The sequence below is a fragment of the Oncorhynchus tshawytscha genome, linkage group LG26 (genome assembly GCF_018296145.1).
Source record: "Oncorhynchus tshawytscha isolate Ot180627B linkage group LG26, Otsh_v2.0, whole genome shotgun sequence".
Lineage (NCBI taxonomy): Eukaryota > Metazoa > Chordata > Actinopteri > Salmoniformes > Salmonidae > Oncorhynchus > Oncorhynchus tshawytscha.
The window spans coordinates 326,707-352,682 of record NC_056454.1 but is presented as its reverse complement, the minus strand read 5'-3'; the positions used below and the strand labels follow the sequence as shown (position 1 = coordinate 352,682).

Here is a 25,976-nt window from a genome sequence, read left to right as displayed (position 1 = left end):
TAGGGGGTAATGGCTAGCTAGGGATTGTTTCTTCATTATATCTATCCAGTCCCTCTCAGATCTACACTGACATGGTCAGAAAAGGGTCTGGATAGGTTCTGTTACCTGTGTGTTCCCTGAACTCCACCATGGCCTTCATGGTCTTGGAGTCGGCCACAGCCATAAGCCAGAAGAGCTTTGTCCTCCCACAGCCCTCGTGGAGGTCCACCTTGATTGCCTCCTCCTCCTCCTTAAACACCTGGAGAGAAACAGCAGGGAGACTAGGGATACCGCCATGTTAAATTACACATCATGCCTGCCAGAAAGGGATGAGTTGGATTTTAGAGTCTGTAAGATGTTTAAGACATATTTTCAAAATTAATGGTAATATTGAAAAAAACATCTTGACTACGGTTAGGCGATATCCAGATTTTCATACCTATATAGTACCATACCGGGGTATATGGTATTACTGGGGTCCAGTGAAATCAACTTTGTAGCACTCACTCCACTTAAAGGGTGCGTTGTCAGGGATAGGAGCCTCGCGAGATGACGCACAACAACGATATCTACCACGAAACCACAATATCAATAACCACAGCGGTCAGAATAACTAAAGTACATCACCAGCGTAACGACTACCGCTACAATCAACGTGATCTCTACGTTCCTGCACCCAACCCACACAAAGTGTCAGGTAACAAGTGTAACAATGGGTTCAATGACGATCACAACGTAAATCGATGCTCTCTTGAAGTTCTGCTAACTACAAAAGCGCCAAAAATTTGAGAAAGAGGAAAAAGATAAGTCACCATGACTAGGCGTGGAATTGCAGTAGAACAGGTCTGCCAAAATAAACATTTGCAAGGACGTAAACAATCAACTTACCCCAGCTCTCACTTGAAATCATAGCCAGGGCCCGCTCGATCAAGCAACAAGCCCATGGGCTTGGACTATACACTCAGATACAAATGTTGCGACGCACAAGGTAAACACCATCGCAAAAGCCAATTCCACTCAAACTAAGATACGTCGATCTGTTTAAACCATGAACACAAATGACATCACACCGTTGAAAACAACCACTCCACTTTGTGGAGAATATGACGCAACTCATAGGCCATACCTCAAAACAGTCCTGGAGGACTGCTTAACCTGTGATGCGTTAATTGATTCAGGCTCGACAATATCACTCATCTCTCAAACATTGTTCAATGATCTCAAAAGGGCTTTGAACCCAGCTAAACATTGGTTAAATACGGAACGATGCAACACTAACCTTCGAGTTGTCACTTAGACTACCTCGCCTCTCACATTGAGTTGCTGAAACTACACTTCCAAGACATATCGCTTGTTCACCCTGTGTATGTCACCAGCCTCGGAAGTGAACACCTGCTACTAGGAGCAGACTGATGGATCGTGTGATCCCACTGATGGAAAAACAACCAAATGTGGTCACAGGTGCCATCTCCACTGACCACACTGTCTTTTCCTTATGCTGGATGCAACACAGTCATCCACAAGGAGTATCTGTTGAAAGGACCCCTTGGGAAAAAGACATTGCAACACCTCTTGGTGCAGACTGACTCAAGCAGATATTACGATCTCATCACATTCAATCAGCAAACCTGATTGACTATTCTTTTCATGACTTCGAGCCAGCAGTCTGAGTGAGTAACTTCCCTCGTCCTTCAGACACTTCCGCAAGCACCGTGGGCGTCTCAGGAAACAGATGGAGAGATGAATCAAGCTTCATCAAATCTGTGTTTGGCGGATGCCAGGAGAACGGTACCTGCCCCAATGTAAAGTTTGGTGGAGGAGGAATAATGGTCTGGTGCTGTTTTTCATGGATCGGGCATGGATCGGGATGTGTTTTCTTAACTAAATGTTTTTTACATTTTTTTTTAAACGATATTCATCTAAGATGGCGCCGGAGAAGAAGGCAGATGTTTTACGTGCCCCCAACCGATTGTATTTTTTTGTTTGTTTATTTGCGTTGTTTCTAACTTTCTTAAAAACGTATTTTGTACATAATATTGCCGCTACCAACGCTTATGACCGAAAATAACTTCTGGACATCGGGACTGCGATGATTTTTTTCCTTTAAAGATTCTGACGAGGCCGATGTGTACGATATACTGCTTCTTGGGAACAGGCCCAGATACCCGTTAATTGCGTGAAGAGGCGGAGAAAAAGGGCCGGCGGCCAGGCTGCCTTCTGAGAATTCATAGGCAATCGAATAAACCCCCACTTCCTTCCAATCTGCTAGCAAAAGTGCAATCTTTGTACAATTTTTTATTTCACTTTTATTTAACCAGGTAGGCCAGTTGAGAACAAGTTCTCATTTACAACTGCGACCTGGTCAAGATAAAGCAAAGCAGTGCAACAAACAACAACAGAGTTACACATGGAATAAACAAAAGTACAGTCAATAAGACAATAGAAAAAAATCTATATACAGTGTGTGCAAATGAGGTAAGATTAGGGAGGTAAAACAATAATAACAGAAGATGAATGTGCAAGTAGAGATAAGGGGGTGCAAAGGAGCAAAAAATAATAATAATATGGGGATGAGGTAGTTGGGTGTGCTTTTTACAGATTGGCTGTGTACAGGTACAGTGATTGGAAAGCTGCTCTGACAGCTGATGCTTGAAGTTAGTGAGGGAGATATAAGTCCACAACTTCAGTGATCTTTGCAATTCGATCCAGTCATTGGCAGCAGAGATCTGGAAGGAAAGGCAGCCAAAGTAAGTGTTGGCTTTGGGGATGACCAGTGAGATATACCTGCCGGAGCGCGTGCTACGGGTGGGTGTTGCTATGGTGACAACTGAGCTGAGAAGGCGGGGCATTACCTAGCAAAGACTAACAGATGACCTGGAGCCAGTGGGTTTGGCAACGAATATTTAGTGAGGGCCAGCCAACGAGAGCATACAGGTCACAGTGGTGGGTAGTATATGGGGCTTTGGTGACAAAACGGCACTGTGATAGACTGCATCCATTTTGCTCAGTAGAGTGTTGGCGGCTATTTTGTAAATGATCTCGCCGAAGTCAAGGATCGGTAGGATAGTCAGTTTCATGAGAGTATATTTGGCAGCATGAGCGAAGGATGCTTTGTTGCGAAATAGGAAGCCGATTCTAGATTTCATTTTGGATTGGAGATGCTTAATGTGAGTCTGGAAGGAGAGTTTACAGTCTAACCAGACACCTGGGTATTTGTAGTTGTCCACATATTCTTAGTCAGAACCGTCCAGAGTAGTGATGCTGGACGGGTGGGCAGCGATCAGTTGAAGAGCATGCATTTAGTTTTACTAGCATTTAAAAGCAGTTGGAGGCAATGGAAGGAGAGTTATATGGTATTGAAGTTAGTTAACACAGAGTCCAAAGAAGGGACAGATGTATACAGAATGGTTTCGTCTGCGTAGAGGTGGATCAGAGAATCACCAGCAGCAAGAGCGACATCATTGATATATACAGAGAAAAGAGTCATCCCGAGAATTGAACCCTGTGGCACCCCCATAGAGACTGCCAGAGGTCCGGACAACAGGCCGAGGTTTGGACAACGATTTGACACACTGAACTCTGTCTGAGAAGTAGTTGGTGAACCAGGCGAGGCAATCATTTGAGAAACCTGGCTGTTGAGTCTGCAGATAAGAATGTGGTGATTGACAGAGTCGAAAGCCTTGGCCAGGTCGATGAATACGGCTGCACAGTATTGTCTTTTATCGATGGCAGTTATGATATTGTTTAGGACATTGAGCGTGGCTGAAGTGCACCCATGACCAGCTCGGAAACCAGATTGCATAGAGGAGAAGGTACGGTGGGATTCGAAATGGTTGGTGATCTGTTTGTTAACTTGGCTTTCGAAGACCTAAGAAAGGCAGGGTAGGATAGATATAGGTCTGTAACAGTTTGGGTCTAGAGTGTCTCCCCCTTTGAAGAGTTCCAAACTTTGGGGATCTCAGACGATACGAAAGAGAGGTTGAATAGGCTAGTAATAGGGGTTGCAACAATTGCGGCGGATAATTTTAGAAGAGGGTCCAGATTGTCTATCCCAGCTGATTTGTAGGGGTCCAGATATTGCAGCTCTTTCAGAACATCAGCTATCTGGATTTGGGTGAAGGAGAAATGGGGGAGGCTTGGGCAAGTTGCTGTGGGGGGTGCAGGGCTGTTGACCGGGGTAGAGGTAGCCAGGTGGGAAGCATGGCCAGCCGTAGAAAAATGCTTCATGAAATTCTCATTGTGGATTTATCGGTGGTGACAGTGTTTCCTAGCCTCAGTGCAGTGGGAAGCTGGGAGGTGGTGCTCTTATTCTCCATGGACTTTACAGTGTCCCATAACTTTTTGGAGTTTGTGCTTCAGGATGCAAATTTCCATTTGAAAAAGCTAGCCTTAGCTTTCCTAACTGCCTGTGTATATTGGTTCCTAACTTCCCTGAAAAGTTGCATATCGCGGGGGCTATTCGATGCCAATGCAGTACGCCACATGTTTTTGTGCTGGTCAAGGGCAATCAGGTCTGGAGTGAACCAAGGGCTATATCTGTTCTTGGATCAACATTTTTTTTTAATGGGGCATGCTTATTTAACTTCTTCGATATAGGGGGCGCTCTTTTAATTTTTGGATAAAAAAACATTCCCGTTTTAAACAAGATATTTTGTCATGAAAAGATGCTCGACTATGCATATAATTGACAGCTTTGGAAAGAAAACACTCTGACGTTTCCAAAACTGCAAAGATATTGTCTGTGAGTGCCACAGAACTAATGCTATAGGCGAAACCAAGATGAAATTTCATACAGGAAGTACCCCAGATTTTGAATGCGCTGTGTTCCAATGTTTCCTTATATGGCTGTGAATGCGCCAGGAATGAGCCTACACGTTCTGTAATTTCCCCAAGGTGTCTGCAGCATTGTGACGTATTTGTAGGCATATCATTGGAAGATTGACCACAAGAGACTACATTTACCAGGTGCCCGCTTGGTGTCCTCCGTCGAAATTATTGCGTAATCTCCATCTGCGTGCATTTTTCCATTTGGTTCAGAGGAGAAACCAAACTGCCACAAATGATTTATCATCGAATAGATATGTGAAAAACACCTTGAGGATTGATTCTAAACAACGGTTGCCATGTTTCTGTCGATATTATGGAGTTAATTTGGAAAAAAGTTTGGCGTTGTAATGACTGAATTTTATTTTATTTTTCTTAGCCAAACGTGATGAACAAAACGGAGCGATTTCTCCTACACAAATAATCTTTTTGGAAAAACTGAACATTTGCTTTCTAACAGAGTCTCCTCATTGAAAACATCTGAAGTTCTTCAAAGGTAAATGATTTTATTTGAATGCTTTTCTTGTTTTTGTGAAAATATTGCCTGCTGAATGCTAGGCTTAATGCTATGCTAGCTATCAATACTCTTACACAAATGCTTGTGTAGCTATGGTTGAAAAGCATATTTTGAAAATCTGAGATGACAGTGTTGTTAACAAAAGGCTAAGCTTGTGAGCCAATATATTTATTTAATTTCATTTGCGATTTTCATGAATAGTTAACGTTGCGTTATGGTAATGAGCTTGAGGCTATGATTACACTCCCGGATACGGGATTGCTCGACGCAAGAAGTTAAGATGGAAAGCACTTTTAAAGAATAACCAGGTATCCTCTAGTGATGGAATGAGGTCAATGAAGTGTTTTAGGGAGAGTTTGACAGTGATGAGGGGTGGTCGTTTGACCGCAGACCCGTTACGGACACAGGCAATGAGGCAGTGATCGCTGAGATCCTGGTTGAAGACAGTAGAGGTGTATTTAGAGGGCAGGTTGATCAGGATGATATCTATGAGGGTGCCCATGTTTACGGATTTGGGGTTATACCTGGTAGATTCATTGATAATTTGTGTGAGATTGAGGACATCTAGCTTAGACTGTAGGACGGCCGGGGTGTTAAGCATGTCCCAGTTTAGGTCACCAAACAGCACAAGCTCTTTAGATAGTTGGGGGGCAATCAATTCACATATTGTGTCCAGAGCACAGCTGGGGGCTGAGGGGGGGCTGTAACAAGCGGCAACGGTGAGAGACTTGTTTTTGGAAAGGTGGATTTTTAGAAGGAGAAGCTCAAATTGTTTGTGAACAGACCTGGATAGTATGACAGAACTCTGCAGGCTCTCTCTGCAGTAGATTGAAACTCCCCACCCATTGACAGTTCTATCTTGTCGGAAAATGTTATAGTTAGGGATGGAAATTTCAAGATTTCCTACGCCAGGATTCAGACACGGCTAGGGCATCCGGGTTGGCAGAGTGTGCTAAAGCAGTGAATAAAACAAACTTCGGGAGGAGGCTTCTAATGTTAACATGCATGAAACCGAGGCTTTCATGGTTACAGAAGTCAACAACTATTGTTGGTTAGGGGCTCGTAAGTAAGCATTTCACTGTACTCGCATTTATAGTAGGGATGAAGACAATAATACCTTTCATGTTGGTCCATGTTGGTATAAGAACATCGTTCTACTTTATTACAACTTTACAGGCTAATTTCTATTCTGTTAAAATGAATTACCATAATCAAAATGTGATTTCTGCCTTCTAAGCACAGTGAGTAAACACTATAATGGGTTACGCACCGAATGCATACTGATGTCTGGTAAAATTCTCAAATGTCTAGTAAACTTCAATCTTGTCCGGTGGCAAATTTTCCAAATGGAAACCCTGGTATACACATTATTGCAGGTGGTACCAAGGTGGAAAGAAACATTGACACTTCGACAGGCTCCCAGTCTAGCTATATGACTGGGGGCAGAGTGCCCCCTACAGGTGAATGTGGGTACTACTGACCTGTCTCTGATGGGAGCGAGTGCGTCGGTGCAGGTGGAGGAAGCGGTCACAGTCGGTACACAGGTTACCACACATGTTACACAGGATGATGGCTGCTGTCTCGCCGTCATCATGGTTATCGCACATGGGCTGTGGACGGGAGCACAACGAGACTTTACATTTATGACCTGAACACCTCGACAGCTTTCCAACATTTCATCCACCCAGAACAGTAAAATGTGTATAGCTAAATGTAAAATTGTTGGATTTGTAAGGAATGCGATTTGGAGTGCTATAAATAAAATCCATTAATTTATGCATAATCTCAACAGATTACAATTGAGAAAAAAAAGAGTTGAGTCTCTATTGCTTTGCCAAAATGCACGTGTTCTATGAGGCTAATAAGTTACCATCTGTCTCTGCTGTCCGTCTTTGCCCATCCAGCGGCCTGAGGACAGCCTGTCCACATGATCCTGGTCCAGCACACACAGAGAGGCCAGAGCAAGCCACAACTACAGCACAGAGAGAAAGGACAGAGAGGTTAAAAATGTACTCAAACACACACACTAACCTAACACACGTGCATATACAAACATCCGTCACACACTACACACAAACACCAGACCTGGGTTCAAATATATGTATTTTCATTATTTGTTATTTAAATACACTTACATTCCAATATTTAACTACTTATATTTTCCAAAAATGAATCTGAATACTATGAAATGTGAAAGTAATGAAATTGCATTTGAACCCAGGTCTGCTAAACACACACACAATATGATCGTGTGATATGAGAACAGCCGTACCCGGGTGGTGGCGATGCAACGGACTGGCGAGCGATGCTCCTCCTCCATCTTGGTGAGGGCGATGATGGTCTCAGCGATGGCGTTCTTCGTCACCCGAGACCAGGCGTCCGACAGGTGTCCGGCAGCCATGTCTTTGACCAGCTTGATGATGATCTCAGCGATCTGAGGGGGAGTGGATCCCTTCATCCACCAGTGGCTCTCCCCCCGGCGAATGTAGCTGAACATGGAGAGGCAGTGACCAATGTGTTCATTATGGGACACAATACTACAGAGATCAGCAAAACAAGTACTGTATATATAGGCCAATTCCAGAAAAGTAGGAATACAAGAGAATGTCAGTAAAATGTATAATGGGCTTTATAAATACATTTGAATGACATTATATTGAAAATTCCTGTTCAATCAGGAGAAATCACATCTGACAATTGGTTTGAGAATATCTCAAAATGTTTGTCAACGAAGTCATGAATCGTTTTTGAGATGACATGGGTCATCTCACGTCTTGCAAAGTAAAACAAAAGCAAGCTTTTCTTATTGGACAAGTCCACATAGTCATAATTCACAACTTTTTGGACCATTTAAAAAAAAATTGTGCCTCATGAAGGTAAATCACAAAGTTGTGGTCTCACCTGGAGTTGAAGATCAAGGGCAGCGTGACAGTAGTGATGCCTTTGCCTGCCGCCATGCCCGCCGTGCCGGCAATGGTGGTTCCCTTGGCCTTGAGTTGCACGGTGAGTGCCTTGGCAATGCAGCCCAGGAACATGTCCAGGATGCCAAGCTTGTTCCAGTCACCCTTCTCGGTCGAGTGGATGATGTCACTAATATCGGCAGGCGGCAGGGCCTTGATGCCGATGATGCTAGCCAGGCGCACGGGTGTCACCTCTGGGAGGACACGACGGAGGAGAGAGGTCACCTGGGAAAGACAGGTGAAGGGTGAGAAAGGATAGCCATGTAGTCAATGTTATTAAATGGCTGGAGTGATATACATCATGCAGAGACTCTCTTCAGCTTTACGGATGTTAAAGTGGGGCTGACCTCACTGATTTAGCCTTGTTTAAAAAATAATCAAAACACTAGAAGCCATGACTGACGCAACAGTTTGAAGTGTGTCATTTTTGCTAATAGTGTACTGTTCTGTGTCGCGTGTAGCTCAGTTGGTAGAGCATGCAGCTTGCAAGGATTGTGGGTTCGATTCCCATGGGGGACTAGTACGAAAAAAGTATGAAACCGTATGCACTCACTACCGTAAGTCGCTCTGCATAAGGGCATCTGCTATATGAGTAAACTGTAAATGTAAAATATGTGATCCACTTTACTTGAAATATCCAAACAGCCACCGAACGAACGTATGACAACATGAACGTGATTGGTCAAGAATCCCAAGTTCCAAGCATTTCCCTATCTTTGATGACAGTTATGTTTGTGACGCTAAAGTTCTCTCACAAATGTGAGGATGTTTGAGTTGGAAAAACCCAAGCCTTTTATAACAAACAAGTCTCATCAAACTAGTCCCAAGACGCTGTGTGTTAATGCTTCAATTGGTTAGCTCTGCTGCATGTAAAGAAAAAGGGCGGACTGTAGGTTAGTTGTTCGGGTGCTGCCAGACGTGGGCAGGATTCAAATCTCAACCCAAGAAAAAATGATGTACCTGAGAAATCGCGCAAATCTCAGTTTTGGAAGATACTAACTTTGTGACCTAAGTTCTACCACTTTTGGAACAGGTACAATTGTTTAGTTTGTAGTCATTAAAAGTCGTTTTTCAACCACTCCACACATTTCTTGTTAACAAACTATAGTTTTGGCAAGTTGGTTAGGACATCTACTTTGTGCATGACACAAGTAATTTTTCTAACAATTGTTTACAGACAGATTTCACTGTATCACAATTCCAGTGGGTCAGAAATGTACATACGCTAAGTTGCCTGTGCCTTTAAACAGCTTGGAAAACTCCAGAAAATTATGTCATGGCTTTAGAAGATTCTGATAGGCTAATTGGCTAAGTTGAGCCAATTAGAGGTGTACCTGTGGATGTATTTCAAGGCCTACCTTCAAACTCAGTGCCTCTGATTGACATCATTGGAAAATCAAAAGAAATCAGCCAAAAAATTGTAGACCTCCACAAGTCTGGTTCATCCTTGGGAGCAATTTCCAAACGCCTGAAGGTACCACGTTCATCTGTACAAACAATAGTATGCAAGTATAAACACCACGTTCTGTCTCCTAGAGATGAACGTACTTTGGTGCTAAAAGTGCAAATCAATCAAAGAACAGCAGCAAAGGACCTTGTGAAGATGCTGGAGGAAACAAGTACAAAAGTATCTACATCCACAGTAAAACGAGTTCTCATAACCCGAAAGGCCGCTCAGCAAGGAAGAAGCCACTACTCCAAAACCGCCATAAAAAAAGCCAGACTACCGTTTGCAACTGCACATGGGAACAAAGATCGTACTTTTTGGAGAAATGTCCTCTGGTCTGATGAAACAAAAATAGAACCGTTTGGCCATAGTGACCATCGTTATGTTTGGAGGAAAAGGGGGAGGCTTGCAAGCCGAAGAACACCATCCCGGGGGTGGCGGCATCATGTTGTGGGGGTGCTTTGCTGCAGGAGGGACTGGTGCGCGTCACAAAATAGATGGCATTATGAGGTAGGAAAATTATGTGGATATATTGAAGCAACATCTCAAGACATCAGTTTAAAGCTTGGTGGCAAATGGGTCTTCCAAATGGACAATGACCCCAAGCATACTTCCAAAGTTGTGGCAAAATGGCTTAAGGACAATAAAGTTAAGGTATTGGAGTGGCCATCACAAAGCCCTGACCTCAACCTTATAGAAAATTTGTGGGCAGAACTGAAAAAGCGTGTGCGAGCAAGGAGGCCAACAAACCTGACTCAGTTACACCAGCTCTGTCAGGAATGGGCCAAAATTCACCCAATTTATTGTGGAAGGCTACCCAAAACGTTTGACCCAAGTTAAACAATTTAAAGGCAATGCTACCAAATACTAATTGAGTGTATGTAAACTTCTGACCCACTGGGAATGTGATGAAAGAAATAAAAGCTGAAATAAATCACTCTACTATTATTTTGACATTTCACATTCTTAAAATAAAGCTGTGATCCTAACTGACCTAAGACAGGCAAATGTTATTGGGATTAAATGTCAGGAATTGTGAAAAACACAGTTTAAATGTATTTGGCTAAGGTGTATGTAAACCTCCGACTTCAACTGTAAATAAATAACTATTGTTATGTGTTGAGTGTTTTTGTGGGTACACCCAACCTGTCTCTGGATACGTGGCGAGGCCGTGTGCAGCAGAGAGAACAGGTCCTGCATCAGTGTCAGCTGCTGGGCCAGGTACTGGCGGCCCACGTTGGAGCCGCTCAGCGCCAGCACCATGGAGAGCAGCTCGAAGCAGTAGGCGTCCGAGGACGTGTCCGAGGAGGCGTCGTCGTCGCTGGGCTGCGAGTTGGCGTTTTCCTTGCTGGAGATGGCATGCTCCCACTCCTCGCGCACCCGGGTCGCCTCCATGCGGATGGCCTGGACGATGTGGGCGCACACCTGGAGGGGGAAGGAGGGGAAAGCGATAAAGGGATATGAAGTCAATTCCAAGTGTGAAGATAACAGACAGGGGAAGCAGAGTCAGGGGCTTGAACCCTTAAAGCCTTCTACTGAGGATTACTGTAGCCAGATATCACATTTTGTGTTGTTGTAGTTGTATTGTCCTATTTTAGTTAATTGTACTTTATTGGCCAGGTATTCCACAGACAACTGACCTGTTTCTGCAGGTTGGTCAGCTTGCTCCGGCTGAAAATGATGCCCACCATGTGTTCCTTCAGGTCTGCGTCTGACGGCGCCTGATGACAGGTAAACAATAACATATCATGTTTGTTTTCTGGTCTTTATTTGTAAAACGACAGTGTGAAATAGGGGGTGGTTGAAAAAGGTTGGGAAACACTGGTATACACTACGACCCCTGACCTTGTCCTCCCCCTCTGGTGATGACAGCAGGTTCATCTCCTCCTGTTCAGGGGTTGGCTCAGCATCTCCGCAGATTAGCTTCCCAAATACCTAGACACACAACACATGCACACCAAGGGTAAAGCTTGAACCTATCCAATTCTATTAGACCTAAAGTGGTAGAGAAAGAAAACATTATCATTTTGGCCCCATAGTGACTGATTGGCCAACCGACCAATGAGGTGATATTATGAGTGATTTACAGGTGAACTGACCTGTGAGGTGATGAGGCGGAAAACACGGAGTGTCTCGGCCTCGCAGTTCTTCTGCTGGGCCACGCTGGCCGAGATCTGCCCTGCGATCTTGATGCTCTCGCCAGCCTTCCAGCCCAGCACCTTGACCTGGCGCACCCGCAGCGTGTTCTCGGGCCCCTTCAGCTCCACCTTGATCACATGGTGGTCTCCCCCAGGAACCTCGCTGGTCACCCAGCCCATGTGACGCGAATCAAGGTCCATCTGGAGAGGGGAGATGGAAGGGATTGGTCAGTGAAGTTTGTGTTGATGCCAAGGTGAATCAAAATGTTTAGTACTGCTTCTCCTATTTCTTCTGCAAATGGCTTTTATGAACATACAGTAAATTGCAATACAAATTGTACAGAAGGTCTTCAATTTGCCATATCCTGTGGTTAGCTACATGTAGTAATCTACTTTTAACCAGAGGCTTTTGACCAGTGCCCCATGTGGTTTGGGTCAAATGTAATGCACTGGGGAATAGAGAGAATCCTTCCTTATTCAAAAAACATACTCACTCAGATGCCTGGAGCTGGGCTATAGAAATAAGAGGCCAAACCTGTTTGATTCTGCAGAGGTCCTCCCCGGCCTTGCCACACAGGAACGTCATGGAGGTGACTTTGTTCTGTGGAGTTAGAGAAGAGCACCTTTAATATCAATGAAACAGACAGTTTTCCATGAGTTTTAGATTGTGGCATCTGACAAATGTGATTTTGGAGTGCACGTCCCTAAGTCCAGAATAGACTATGGGAGGCGCACAGTACTACATAGACTATGACTACATGGAACTCTATTCCAATTCATTACCAATTCAGCTGCTGCCAAGGCAATAAATAAATACAAACACAAATGTCCCTTTAATCCCTCCCTACTCACCCCAATGTCACGGGAGTTGTCCACGTGCACAGTGATGTTAGAGGCATTGATGCCTTTGACGCAGCTGATGGTAATGCACTTGGTCTTGTTCTTGTCCTCATCGCCCGACTCCCAAAAGGTCTCAGTTGAGCCATCCGTCAGGCTGCCGATCATGGCCGAACGGCTGGACGTCTTGATGTCCACCACACTGGTAAGGTCCTTCAGACAGGTCACCAGGCACAGCTCCTGGAAGATCAAATGACGTTCAACATTGCCCAGCTATATAGATAGATACGATTTGATTGGACAATATAGAAATGTCAATTTCAGCCGCACAAGTGGATACAATGCATTTAAAATCATATAGGATAACAGACAAGGTTTTACAATCTAAATGTTATTTTAGGCATATGTGACACAGCTCACTTGCCAGCTATGGTCCCAGCAATTTTATAGGCAATATCAAATGCACAAAAAAAACTAAAGAAATAGGTTCAATTACCAGAAATTCTCACGTGGCCCATTACAAACTCAGCAAAAAAAAGAAACGTCCTCTCACTGTCAACTTCGTTTATTTTCAGCAAATTTAACATGTGTAAATATTTGTATGAATATAACAAGATTCAACAACTGAGACAAACTGAACAAGTTCCACAGACACGTGACTAACAGAAATGGAACAATGTGTCCCTGAACAAAGGTGGGGGGGTCAAAATCAAAAGTAACAGCCAGTATCTGGTGAGGCCACCAGCTGCATTAAGTTCTGCATTGCATCTCCTCCTCATGGACTGCACCATATTTGCACGTTCTTGCTGTGAGATGTTACCCAACTCTTCCACCAAGGCACCTGCAAGTTCCCGGACATTTCCGGGGGGGAATGGCCCTAGCCCTCACCCTCCGATCCAACAGGATCACTGGGATTGAGATCCGGGCTCTTCGCTGGCCATGGCAGAACACTGACATTCCTGTCTTGCAGGAAATCACGCACAGAACGAGCAGTATTGCTGGTTGATTTATTATTAGAGGTCTACCGATTATAATTTTTCAACGCGATACCGATACCGATTATTGGAGGTCCAAAAAAGCTTATGCCGATTAATCAGCCGATTTAAAAAAAAAATGTGTTTGTAAAAATGACAATTACAACAATACTGAATTAACACTTATTTTAACTTAATATAATACATCAATCAAATAAATTTATCCTCAAGTAGATAATAAAACATGTTCAATTTGGTTTAAATAATGCAAAAACAAAGTTTTGGAGAAGAAAGTAAAAGTGCAATATGTGCCATGTAAGAAAGCTAACGTTTAAGTTCCTTGCTCAGAACATGAGAATATATGAAAGCTGGTGGTTCCTTTTAACATGAGTCTTCAATATTACCAGGTAAGAAGTTTTAGGTTGTAGTTATTATAGGGCTATTTCTCTCTATACCATTTGTATTTCATTAACATTTGACTATTGGATGTTCTTATAGGCACTTTAGTATTGCCAGTGTAACAGTATAGCTTCCGTCCCTCTCCTCGCTCCTACCTCGGCTCGAACCAGGAACACAACGACAACAGCCACCCTCGAAGCAGCGTTACCCATGCAGAGTAAGGGAAACAACCACCCCAAGACTCAGAGCGAGTGAAGTTTGAAACGCTATTAGCGCGCGCTAACTAGCCAGCCATTTCACTCCGGTCACACCAGCCTCATCTCGGGAGTTGATAGGTTTGAAGTCATAAACAGTGTAATGCTTGACGCACAACGAAGAGCTGCTGGCAAAACGCACGAAAGTGCTGTTTGAATGAATGTTTACGCGCCTGCTTCTGCCTACCACCGCTCAGTCAGATTATATGCAACGCAGGACACGCTAGATAATATCTAGTAATATCATCAACCATGTGTAGTTAACTAGTGATTATGATTGATTGATTGTTTTTTATAAGATAAGTTTAATGCTAGCTAGCCTTGGCTTACTGCATTTGTGTAACATGCAGTTTCCTTGTGGAGTGAAAAGAGAGAGAGGTATGTCGTTATTGCGTTGGACTAATTAACTGTCCTGTTGCAAGATTGGATCCCACGAGCTGACAAGGTGAAAATCTGTCTTTCTGCCCCTGAACTAGTCAGTTAACCCACCGTTCCTAGGCCGTCATTGAAAATAAGAATGTGTTCTTAACTGACTTGCCTAGTTAAAGATTAAATAAATAAAGGTGTTAAAAAAGTAAAAAATAAATCAGAGCCCAAAAATACAGATTTCCAATTGTTGTGAAAACTTGAAATCTGCCCCAATTAATCGGCCATTCCGATTAATCGGTCGACCTCTAAATGTTATGCTGGAGACTCATGTCAGGATGAGCCTGCAGGAAGGGTACCACATGAGGGAGGATAAGTTCTTCCCTGTAACGCACAGCGTTGAAATTGCCTGCAATGACAACAACCTCAGTCCGATGATGCTGTGACACACCGCCCCAGACCATGAGGATCCTCCACCTCCAAATCGATCCCGCTCTAGAGTACAGGCCGCGGTGTAACGCTCATTCCTTCAATGATAAACGCAAAACCGCAACTCGTCAGTGAAGAGTACTTTTTGATAGTCCTGTCTGGTCCAGCGATGGTGGGTTTGTGCCCATAGGCGGAGTTGTTGTGATGTCTGGTGAGGACATGCCTTACAACAGACCTACAAGTCTTCAGTCCAGCCTCTCTCAGCCTATTGCGGACAGTCTGAGCACTGATGGAGGGATTGTGCGTTCCTGGTGTAACTCGGGCAGTTGTTGCCATCCTGTACCTGTCCTGCAGGTGTGATGTTCAGATGTTCCGATCCTGTGCAGGCATTGTCACACGTGGTCTGTCCGATCAGCGGTCTGTCCTGTATCCCTGTAGCGCTGTCTTAGGCGTCTCACAGTATGGACATTGCAATTTATTGCCCTGGCCACATCGGCAGTCCTCATGCCTCCTTGCAGCATGCATAAGGCATGTTAACACAGATGAGCAGGGACCCTGGTTATCTTTCTTTTGGTGTTTTTCAGAGTCAGTAGAAAGGCCTCTTTAGTGTCCTAAGTTTTCAGAACTGTGACCTTAATTGCCTATCATCTGTAAGATGGTTCCGACCTAGACATCTATAAGTACCTAGGTGTCTGGTTAGACTGTAAACTCTCCTTCCAGACTCATATCAAACATCTCCAATCTAAAATCAAATCTAGAGTCAGCTTTCTATTCCGCAACAAAGCCTCCTTCACTCACACCGCCAAACTTACCCTCGTAAAACTCACTATCCTACCGATCCTCGACTTCAGCGATGTCATCTACAAAATAGCTTCCAATACTCTACTCAGCAAACTGTATGCAGTTTATCACAGTGCCATCCATTTTGTTACTAAAGCACCTTATACCACCCACCACTGCGACCTGTATGCTCTAGTCGGCTGGCCCTCGCTACATATTCGTCGCCAGACCCACTGGGTCCAGGTCATCTACAAGTCCATGCTAGGTAAAGCTCCGCCTTATCTCAGTTCACTGGTCACGATGGCAACACCCACCCGTAGCATGCGCTCCAGCAGGTGTATCTCACTGATCATCTCTAAAGCCAACACCTCATTTGGCTGCCTTTCATTCCAGTTCTCTTGCCTGTGACTGGAAAAGCACTGAAGTTGGAGACTTTTATCACCACCAATCATCCATCTGAGCAGCTAACTGATCGCTGCAGCTGTACATAGTCTATCGGTAAATAGCCCACCCAATTTACCTACCTCATCCCCATGCTGTTTATATTTATTTATTTTTCTGCTCTTTTGCACACCAGTATCTCTACCTGTACATGACTACCTGTACATGACCATCTGATCATTTCACTCCAGTGTTAATCTGCAAAATTGTAATTATTTGCCTACCTCCTCATGCCTTTTGCACACAATGTATATAGACTCTTTCTTTTTTTTCCTACTGTGTTATTGACTTGTTAATGGTTTACTCCATGTGTAACTCTGTGTTGTCTGTTCACACTGCTATGCTTTATCTTGGCCAGGTCGCAGTTGTAAATGAGAACTTGTTCTCAACTAGCCTACCTGGTTAAATAAAGGTAAAAAAAAAAAGAAGCTGTTTATCTTAACGACCGTTCCACAGGTGCATGTTCATTAATTGTTTATGGTTCATTGAACAAGCATGGGAAACAGTGTTTAAACCCTTTACAATGAAGATCTGTGAAGTTATTTGGATTTTTACAAATTATCTTTGAAAGACAGGGTCCTGAAAAAGGTCAGTTTCTTTATTTGCTGAGTTTATTAGGCTATTTGTATTACTGGGCTATATCGGCGAATATGCTAGATGTAGTTTGAAGAGCGCATAGTTCGAGTTTCTCATGAGCTATTTTTATAGCCTACCTTTTTAGGAGTGGGATGATTTTCAAACAGAAATACGGGTGATCAATTTTTATTTCTAGGCAATGTAGTAAACTATAGCCTAATCATATTTCGAAAGTACATTTTCTTGGAAAGATAACTGCTCCGTGCTTTTCCGCCCATGCGCACCTGATCTCGCACGTATGGCTACTGAACTTGAAGCAGCAAGAATGATGACAGCGACACTTGCTATGTTTTGCATACAGGATATAGCCTATTTTTTAGCAGGACAATTTGCAGGCAGACAAATAAATGGGTAATCAATTCTGAAACGGAAAAGGCACAATGCTCGCTCACCATAGTAGCCTTACCTACAGAAAATGCATTTTTCGATTGCACCTCGACTCTTTCCGTCATCAATATTTATTTACAGACACTGTAGTAAACTAAAGTCTAATCATATTTAAGTAAATTTCATATTTGAGTTAACTGCCACGTGATTCTCTGCCCATGTGGGCAAGCTACTCTATTTCAATGATACCACATATACTAGGTGCACTTGAACTCTCACACCCAACTAGGAGAGGAAAGGTAGGCTACCGTTAAAGCAGCAAAAAATGTGTGCTTTTACCACAATAAGTAGGCTTAGGCTAATGCAAAGTAGAAAAACAAACGTTTCGAAATAATCTGCGGGACCCGCAGTGTGAAAAATGCTCACCACATCGCAGCAATGCAACCTCTAATTTCAGGCACACAAATAGAAACAATGAATATAAAATCATCAAGGTTAACAGAAAAGGTTTAACAATGTCATAACTCCTAAACCTAGTCCAATATAAAAATAATAATTTCATCAATAATGCACAAGTATGAGACGATCCAGGGTGAAGTTCATTATGCACTGAATGGAATAAAACGGACTGAATAAAAAAAGGTTCAAAACAGCTTTCCGTTCCCCTATTGAACACAACCCCGGTATCTGTTGGTCTGCACTTGGGTCTCAGACAGCTTCTGTGGTCTCACCTAGTCTCTTTTCTACCAACCTTCATAAGGTCGAACTAGCTACCACAAAACTTAATGGGCCAGATCTAGCTTGAACCTAGTCCTGGTTTAAAAATCATTCTCCATTTAAATAAACCTTATTAGTCCAGTACTAGGCTTAATATAATATGGGTCCCGGGAAATGGCCCTATCTCCTATGGGATTTAGTCTCACTTGGCTCATGGCCTCGTAGCCAGACTGCACACTGATGTTGAAGCTCTCCTCGCTGTCGCCGTCATCTGACTTGGACAGGATGTTGTTGATGTGGTGGAACACATTGCTCTGGTGCAGGAACTGGTGGTCAGACTGCTTGAACTTCAAACTCCAACACCTGATAGATAGATGGGGAAAGACTCCGGGTCAAGGGTGAATTACGCGCTCACATTGATCAGTAAAGTGGTAGCTAAGTTGGAGGATTTTTTAAACATTTTTTATTATTTTTTCTACCTTTTATTTAACTAGGCAAGTCTGTTAATAAGAACAAATTATTATTTACAATGACGTCCTACCCAGGCCAAACCCGGACGACGCTGGGCCAATTGTGCACCGCCCTATGGGACTCCCAATCACCGCTGCGTCACTCGGGAGCCCGAGTGGAGGATGGTGCTAGCAACACCAGGGTTGTGGGTTAATAAATTTCTGCACGGGCCATGTATACTGAATATCTGTCTCACATGTTGGCCACTATGAATAAAAGAGTGTCTGCTAAACGACCATATACCAAACCTATTCAATCAGACACTGGAAGAGAAGTTTAAGACTTCTTTTGCACAGGTGCTTTGTTGCTGTTTTTTTGTGGGATTGAAAAATTGCTCGGAATGTGAAAGAACGTTATTAAAAAAAAATAAAGGATCTGACCCTTTTTTTCAATTTTCGCCAAAAATGATATACCCAAATCTAACTGCCTGTAGCTCAGGAACTGAAGCAAGGATATGCATATTCTTGATACCATTTCAAAGGAAACACTTTGAAGTTTGTGGAAATGTGAAATTAATGTAGGAGAATATAACACAGATTTGGTAAAATATAATACAAACTAAAAATCATGCGTTTTCAATGCGTTTTTTGGTTCCATCATCTTTGAAATGCAAGAGAACGGCCATAATATAATATAGGAGTCATGGCGCAATTTAGATTATGGCCACTAGATGGCAGCAGTGGGTGCACCATTTCAGATTGATCCAGTGAAGCATTGCAATACTGCACAATATTTTCGATCTGCCCAAATGTGCCGAATTGGTCAATTGAACATAAATTCTGTATTACCATATAATTTTTCTTAAATATACACATACATGACGGATCATTAGCTTATACATTAACTTTCACACATCTAGATGGCCAGGCGGGGTGGTTGTGGAGCCAGAGACTGCAGGGGTTCAAACTGTAAAACCCAATTCCTCCATTTGAATATAAAAATGGATTTTATCAAACAAAACTGTTACATTTTATCTTTGGGACCCTCAGGATGACAAATCAGAGCAAGATTACTGAATGTATCAAACCATTAGCCTGTGAAAAGTTGTTGTTCACTCTCCTCAAACAATAGCATGGTATTTTTTCACTGTAATAGCTACTGTAAATTGGGCAATGCAGTTAGATTAACAGGAAGTTAAGCTTTCTACCCATATAAGTATTCTAGTCACATTAGCATCAACCGTCTCGGTATAGGGAAATCGATCACATAGAGGTTAAAAAGTGAAAAAAGCAGTGGTGAATATTATAGGGCCTTATTCATATATATACAGAAAGGGATTTGACCTTTTAAGATATCTTCCCTTAGTTCGAGTCTTATTACAAGATAATATGCTCTGTTCCAAGTGTATGGTGCATAATAGGGTTAAATAATTTAGGGCAGGTTTGAATTGAAAGTGGAGGTAAACTTTGAGCAACAGGGCTATCGTACCTGAGGGCCATCTGCTGCAGGGAGCTGCCACTAGGAAGTGACATCATGAGGTCGGAGATGGTCTGGAGGAGGCGGTGGAAGGTGTGGGGGAGGGGGTGGGCGGCCTCCCCGGCAATCACAATGTCAGACAGCGGGTGCTCACACACAGCCAGGTCTCTCTCCTGTGTGTACGATGAAAACATAATGGAAAAGAAGCTAAAAACACAGGGACGCAATGACTACAAACGTACATGTATACTTAACAAAAACAAACGCAATATGAAACAATTTCAAAGATTTTACAGAGTTACAGTTCATATAACGAAATAAGTAAATTTAAATGAATTAATCATGTGAAATGACTGCGAATAGGGCCTGAATAATTCATTTCAATTACAGTATACATCTGTTTTAGTTCAGTTGACAAAAACAAACATCTGAATATTTTGTACTGGTACCTCAAAAGCCTTTTTTATTCAGGTTTGTTTCATTGAGATTATTTAGCAAGAGGTGGTGGGGGGAGGTTAATTTTATTGCCGCTATCTTCAACAGGTGAAGATAGCGGCAATAAAATTAACCTCCCCCCACCACTTCGCTCCTGAATTGTTAATCAAACATCACCTGCTCCATCACCATTTTCTTGTTCCCGGGGTCTTTGTTTTCTTCCTCCTCCTCTTCCTTGGGTTCAAAGGGTGACGGGGTGAGGGAGGCAACAAAGTGCCACAGGATGTCGTGCAGCGAGGTGGTCTGGATCACGTTACACAGCAGCCAGTTGAACGCCTGAGGAGGGGGAGTGGCTTTCACTCACTTCAGAAAACAGTCCTTTACATTTCAAAGACCTAAAAGTACCAAAAACCAACCATGTACAAAGGTTGACCCCTAACCTAACCTTTTAAATATATATATTGTTTTTAATTTAACTAGGCAAGTCAGTTAAGAACAAATTCTTATTTACAATGACAGCCTTCCTCGGCCAAACCCGGATGACACTGGGCCAATTGAGCGCTGCCCTATGGGACTCCCAAACACGGCCGGATGTGAAACAGCCTGGATTTGAACCAGGGATTGTAGTGACGCCTCTTGCACCGAGATGCAGTGCCTTAAACTGCTGCGCCACTCGGGAGCAACCTTAACAATACATTTTCATATCAGATACTACACTTTTGTCCTTTCTAACGAGGCCGTCTAGCGACTACTGAGGTACCTCAAAAGGAGGCTAATCACATTAGCATTTGAGGTAATGCTAACTGTTGAATGCTAATGTAAGCATGAACTTGGCACTTCAGGCAGCGTGACACATTTTCTGATGGGAAATGCTGACTGTCCACCATCTTGTGTATGACTATCTTTGACATATCTCCATGGCCAGCTAGTGTTAGCATTCCCAGGGAGCTTGACACATTTTCTGATGGGACATGCTAAAATGCCAACTGTTATGTGTACAAGTATCTCTTTGACAGACATTACCTCCATGGCGAAGACCCTGCAGGCGGACTTGCGCAGGGCGTGCTTCATGGCCACCTCCAAACCCTCCAGGTCATGGTGCTGGATGACGAAGGCCAGGACAGGCCACTGGAAGTTCCTCTCGCCCTTACTGAGGGATCCGTGGGCCGAGATGAGACGGGACAGTTCCGGGGAGGGGTGGCGCAACAGAGAAGAGCCCACATCTGGAGGGGAGGACAGTGCTACAAATATAGAAATTAAAGCAGCATGCAGCAATGCCTTGGTTCAAGCTGTGGGCCAACTGTGCCACCATCAGGACAAATTGGACACATCGCCCTAGGATTAGCTAATTCTGTACTCCAAACCACACTTGACAAATATCCAAACTCCTAATCAAACAAATTGTGCAATGTATTTTAGACAATTTGCAATGATGTTAACTCCTTCAAATGTCTTTCTCCAGGAGCGCTGGACTGATTGGCACCAAATTTGCAAGAACCCGCCCAGTTCATTGGTTAATGGTGTTTGAAATTTTAGCCTAGGAAATGTTGCGCTGGGAGACATCAACTTTCGTGCAGATCGGTCATTCGGTACAAGAGGATTAGCGTTTTGAGTGTTTTTCACAAAACATTAAATTGCGGAAAATCAATAATGGCGGACTTTATGAGATTGAGGCATATTTTTTCCTTGTGAAGAGAGGGACCTATGTAACACTTTAAAAAAAACTCTAGCTCACAGTGAGGAGTGTGACCTTGCAAAATGTGCACATTAAATCGGTTGTTATAGCGGCACCATGTGGACAATTGGCATGGCATTGTGTGTGAAGGTGTGGCCCGGCCCACGCCCATGTACCATCAAAGGTTGTACCATCAAAGGTTGCACCCTCCTGGGCCTCACCATCTCACAAGAATTAGAATTTTGCGTTACGGTAGAAGAGGAATAATAACAGTTATTAAAGTTGCAAGCAGCAATGCCAGGGTTCAAGCTGTTGACCCATTGTGCCACCATCAGGACATATTGGGCACACTGACCTCGTCTGAGCTACTTCTGTACTCCTTACCATGCTTGCCAAAATCAAGAACTCCTAAATCAAACAGATCATGCAATATGCTTTTGATGTGAACTACCTGACCAAAAGCATGTGGACACCTGCTCATCGAACATTCATTCCAAAAAAAATTGACATTAATATGGAGTTGGTCCCTTCTTTGATGCTATAACAGCCTCCACTCTTCTGGGAAGGCTTTCCACTAGATGTTGGAACATTTGTTGCAGGGACTTGCTTCCATTCAGCCACGAGTATTAGTGAGGTTGGGCACTAATGTTGGGCGATTAGGCCTGGCTCGCAGTCAGTGTTCCAATTCACCCCAAAGGTGTTCAATGTGGTTGAGGTTAGTGCTCTGTGCAGGCCAGTCAAGTTCTTCCACATCGATCTCAACAAACCATTTCAGTATGGACCTCGCTTTGTGCACGGGGGCATTGTCATGCTGATATAGGAAAGGGCCTTCCCAAACTGTTGCCACAAAGTTGGAAGCCCAGAATCATCTAGAATGTCATTGTCTGGTGTAGCATTAAGATTTCCCTTCACTGGGACCTAGCCCGAACCAAGAAACACAGCACCAGACCATTATTCCTCCTCCCTCAAAAGTTACTGTTGGCACTATGCATTTAAAAAAAAATACATATATATATTTCACCTTTATTTAACCAGGTAGGCCAGTTGAGAACAAGTTCTAATTTACAACTGCAACCCGGCCAAGATAAAGCAAAGCAGTGTGACAAAAACAACAGAGTTACACATAAACAAATGTACAGTCGTGGCCAAAAGTTTTGAATGACACAAATATTAATTTTCACAAAGTCTGCTGCCTCAGTTTGTATGATGGCAATTTACTCAAGAATGCTATGAAGAGTGATCAGATGAATTGCAATTAATTGCAAAGTCCCTCTTTGCCATGCAAATGAACTGAATCCCCCAAAAACATTTCCACTGCATTTCAGCCCTGCCACAAAAGGACCAGCAGACATCATGTCAGTGATTCTCTCGTTAACACAGGTGTGAGTGTTGACGAGAACAAGGCTGGAGATCACTCCGTCATACTGATTGAGTTCGAATAACAGACTGGAAGCTTCAAAAGGAGGGTGGTGCTTAGAATCATTGTTCTTCCTCTGTCAACCATGGTTACCTGGAAGGAAACACATGCTGTCATCATTGCATTGCACAAAAAGGGCTTCATAGGCAAGGATATTGCTGCAGGTAAGATTGCACCTAAATCAAACATTTATCGGATCATCAAGAACTTCAAGGAGAGCGGTTCAATTGTTGCGAAGAAGGCTTCAGGGTGCCCAAGAAGGTCCAGCAAGCGCCAGGACCGTCTCCTAAAGGTGATTTAGCTGCGGGATCGTGGCACCACCAGTACAGAGCTTGCTCAGGAATGGCAGCAGGCAGGTGTGAGTGCATCTGCACGCACAGTGAGGCGAAGACTTTTGAAGGGTGGCCTGGTGTCAAGAAGGGCAGCAAAGAAGCCACTTCTCTCCAGAAAAAACATTAGGGACAGACTGATACAGGGATTGGACTGCTGAGGACTGGGGTAAAGTCATCTTCTGACGAATCCTCTTTCCGATTGTTTGGGGCATCCGGAAAAAAGCTTGTTTGGAGAAGACAAGGTGAGCGCTACCATCAGTCCTGTGTCATGCCAACAGTAAAGCATCCTGAGACCATTCATGTGTGGGGTTGCTTCTCAGCCAAGAAGGGAGTGGGCTCACTCACAATTTAGCCTAAGAACACAGCCATGAATAAAGAATGGTACCAACACATCCTCCGAAAGCAACTTCTCCCAAACATCCAGGAACAGTTTGGTGACGAACAATGCCTCTTCTAGCATGATGGAGTATCTTGTCATAAGGAAAAGTGATAACTAAGTGGCTCGGGGAACAAAACATTGATATTCTGGGTCCATGGCCAGGAAACTTCCCAGACCTTAATCCCATTGAGAACTTGTGGTCAATCCTCAAGAGGCTGGTGGACAAGCAAACCCCCACAAATTCTGACAAACTCTAAGCATTGATTATGCAAGAATGGGCTGCGGTCATTCAGGATGTGGCCCAGAAGTTAATTAACAGCATGCCAGGGCGGATTGTGGAGGTCTTGAAAAAGAAGGGTCAATACTTTAAATATTGACTCTTTGCATCAACTTCATGTAATTCTCAATAAATTTGGACACTTATGAAATGCTTGTAATTGTACTTCAGTATTCCACAGTAACATCTGACAAAAATATCTAAAGACACTGAAGCAGCAAACTGTGAAAATGTATATTTGTGTCATTCTCAAAAATGTTGGCCACGACTGTACAGTCAATGACACAATAGAAAAATCTATGTACAGTGTGTGCAAATGTAGAAGAGAAGGGAGGTAAGGCAATAAATAGGCCATAGAGCATAAATAATTACAATTTAGCATGAACACTGTAGTGATAGATGTGCAGACAATGATGTGCAAGTAGAGATACTGGGGTGCAAAAGAGCAAGAGGATAAATAACAATATGGGGATGAGTTAGTTGGGTGTGCTATTTACAGATTCACTGTACCTGTACACAGCCATGACTGCTCTGACAGCTCATGCTTAAAGTTAGAGAGGGAAATAGAAGTCTCCAACTTCAGGGATTTTTGCAATTCGTTCCAGTCATTGGCAGCAGAAAACTGGAAGGAAAGGCGGCCGAAGGAAGTGTTGGCTTTGGGGATGACCAGTGAGTTATACCTGCCGCAGCGTGTGCTACGGGTGGGTGTTGCTATTGTGACCTGTGAGCTGAGATAAGGCGGGGCTTTACCTAGCAAAGACGTATAGATGACCTGGAGCCAGTGGGTTTGGCGACAAATATGTAGCGAGGACCAGCCAACGAGAGCATACAGGTCGCAGTGGTGGGTAGTATATGGGGCTTTGGTGACAAAACGGATGACACTGTGATAGACTACATCCAGTTTGCTGAGTAGAGTGTTGGAAGCTATTTTGTAAATTACATCAACGAAGTGAAGGATCGGTAGGATGGTCAGTTTTACGAGGGTATGTTTGGCAGCATGAGTGAAGGAGGCTTTGTTGCGAAATAGGAAGCCGATTCTAGATTTATTTTTGGATTGGAGATGCTTAAAGAGTCTGGAAGGAGAGTTTAACCAGACACCTAGGTATTTGCAGTTGTCCACATATTATAAGTCAGAACCATCCAGAGTAGTGATGCTAGTCGGCCGGGCGGGTGCGTGCAGTAATTGGTTGAAGAGCATGCATTTAGTTTTACTAGCATTTAACCTATTGAGTGTAGGGGGCAGAATTTTGATGTTTGGATGAAAAACGTACCCAAATGAAACTGCCTATTTCTTAGGCCCAGAATCTAGAATATGCATATAATTGTCAGATTAGGATAGATAACACTAAAGTTTCCAAAACTGTCAAAATATTGTCTGTGAGTGTAACAGAACTGATATTGCAGCCGAAAACCTGAGGAGTGTTGTATGGCATTGAAGCTCATTTGGAGGTTTGTTAACACGGTGTCCGAAGAAGGGCCAGATGTATACAGAATGGGTTCGTCTGCGTAG

General features: G+C 43.4%; 1 protein-coding gene across 13 annotated transcripts in view; it reads right to left on the bottom strand.

Moving 5' to 3' along the window:
* mycbp2 (MYC binding protein 2) overlaps positions 1-25,976 on the bottom strand; it is a 286,672-nt gene that overhangs the window by 27,190 nt on the left and 233,506 nt on the right. For 10 of the 13 annotated variants that reach the window (XM_024388610.2, XM_024388613.2, XM_024388612.2 and 7 more), the window contains 15 exons: positions 21,410-21,627; positions 20,564-20,722; positions 19,964-20,124; positions 18,232-18,388; positions 12,718-12,942; positions 12,401-12,466; positions 11,827-12,066; positions 11,573-11,662; positions 11,368-11,448; positions 10,874-11,152; positions 8,222-8,505; positions 7,593-7,809; positions 7,191-7,292; positions 6,802-6,930; positions 106-238 (listed from right to left, as the gene is read on the bottom strand). In XM_024388610.2, coding sequence (XP_024244378.1) covers positions 106-238; positions 6,802-6,930; positions 7,191-7,292; positions 7,593-7,809; positions 8,222-8,505; positions 10,874-11,152; positions 11,368-11,448; positions 11,573-11,662; positions 11,827-12,066; positions 12,401-12,466; positions 12,718-12,942; positions 18,232-18,388; positions 19,964-20,124; positions 20,564-20,722; positions 21,410-21,627 — 2,541 coding nt within the window. The remainder of the gene's footprint in view (positions 1-105; positions 239-6,801; positions 6,931-7,190; positions 7,293-7,592; positions 7,810-8,221; positions 8,506-10,873; positions 11,153-11,367; positions 11,449-11,572; positions 11,663-11,826; positions 12,067-12,400; positions 12,467-12,717; positions 12,943-18,231; positions 18,389-19,963; positions 20,125-20,563; positions 20,723-21,409; positions 21,628-25,976) is intronic. The other 3 variants (XM_024388615.2, XM_024388622.2, XM_024388621.2) reach the window with 1 other exon arrangement.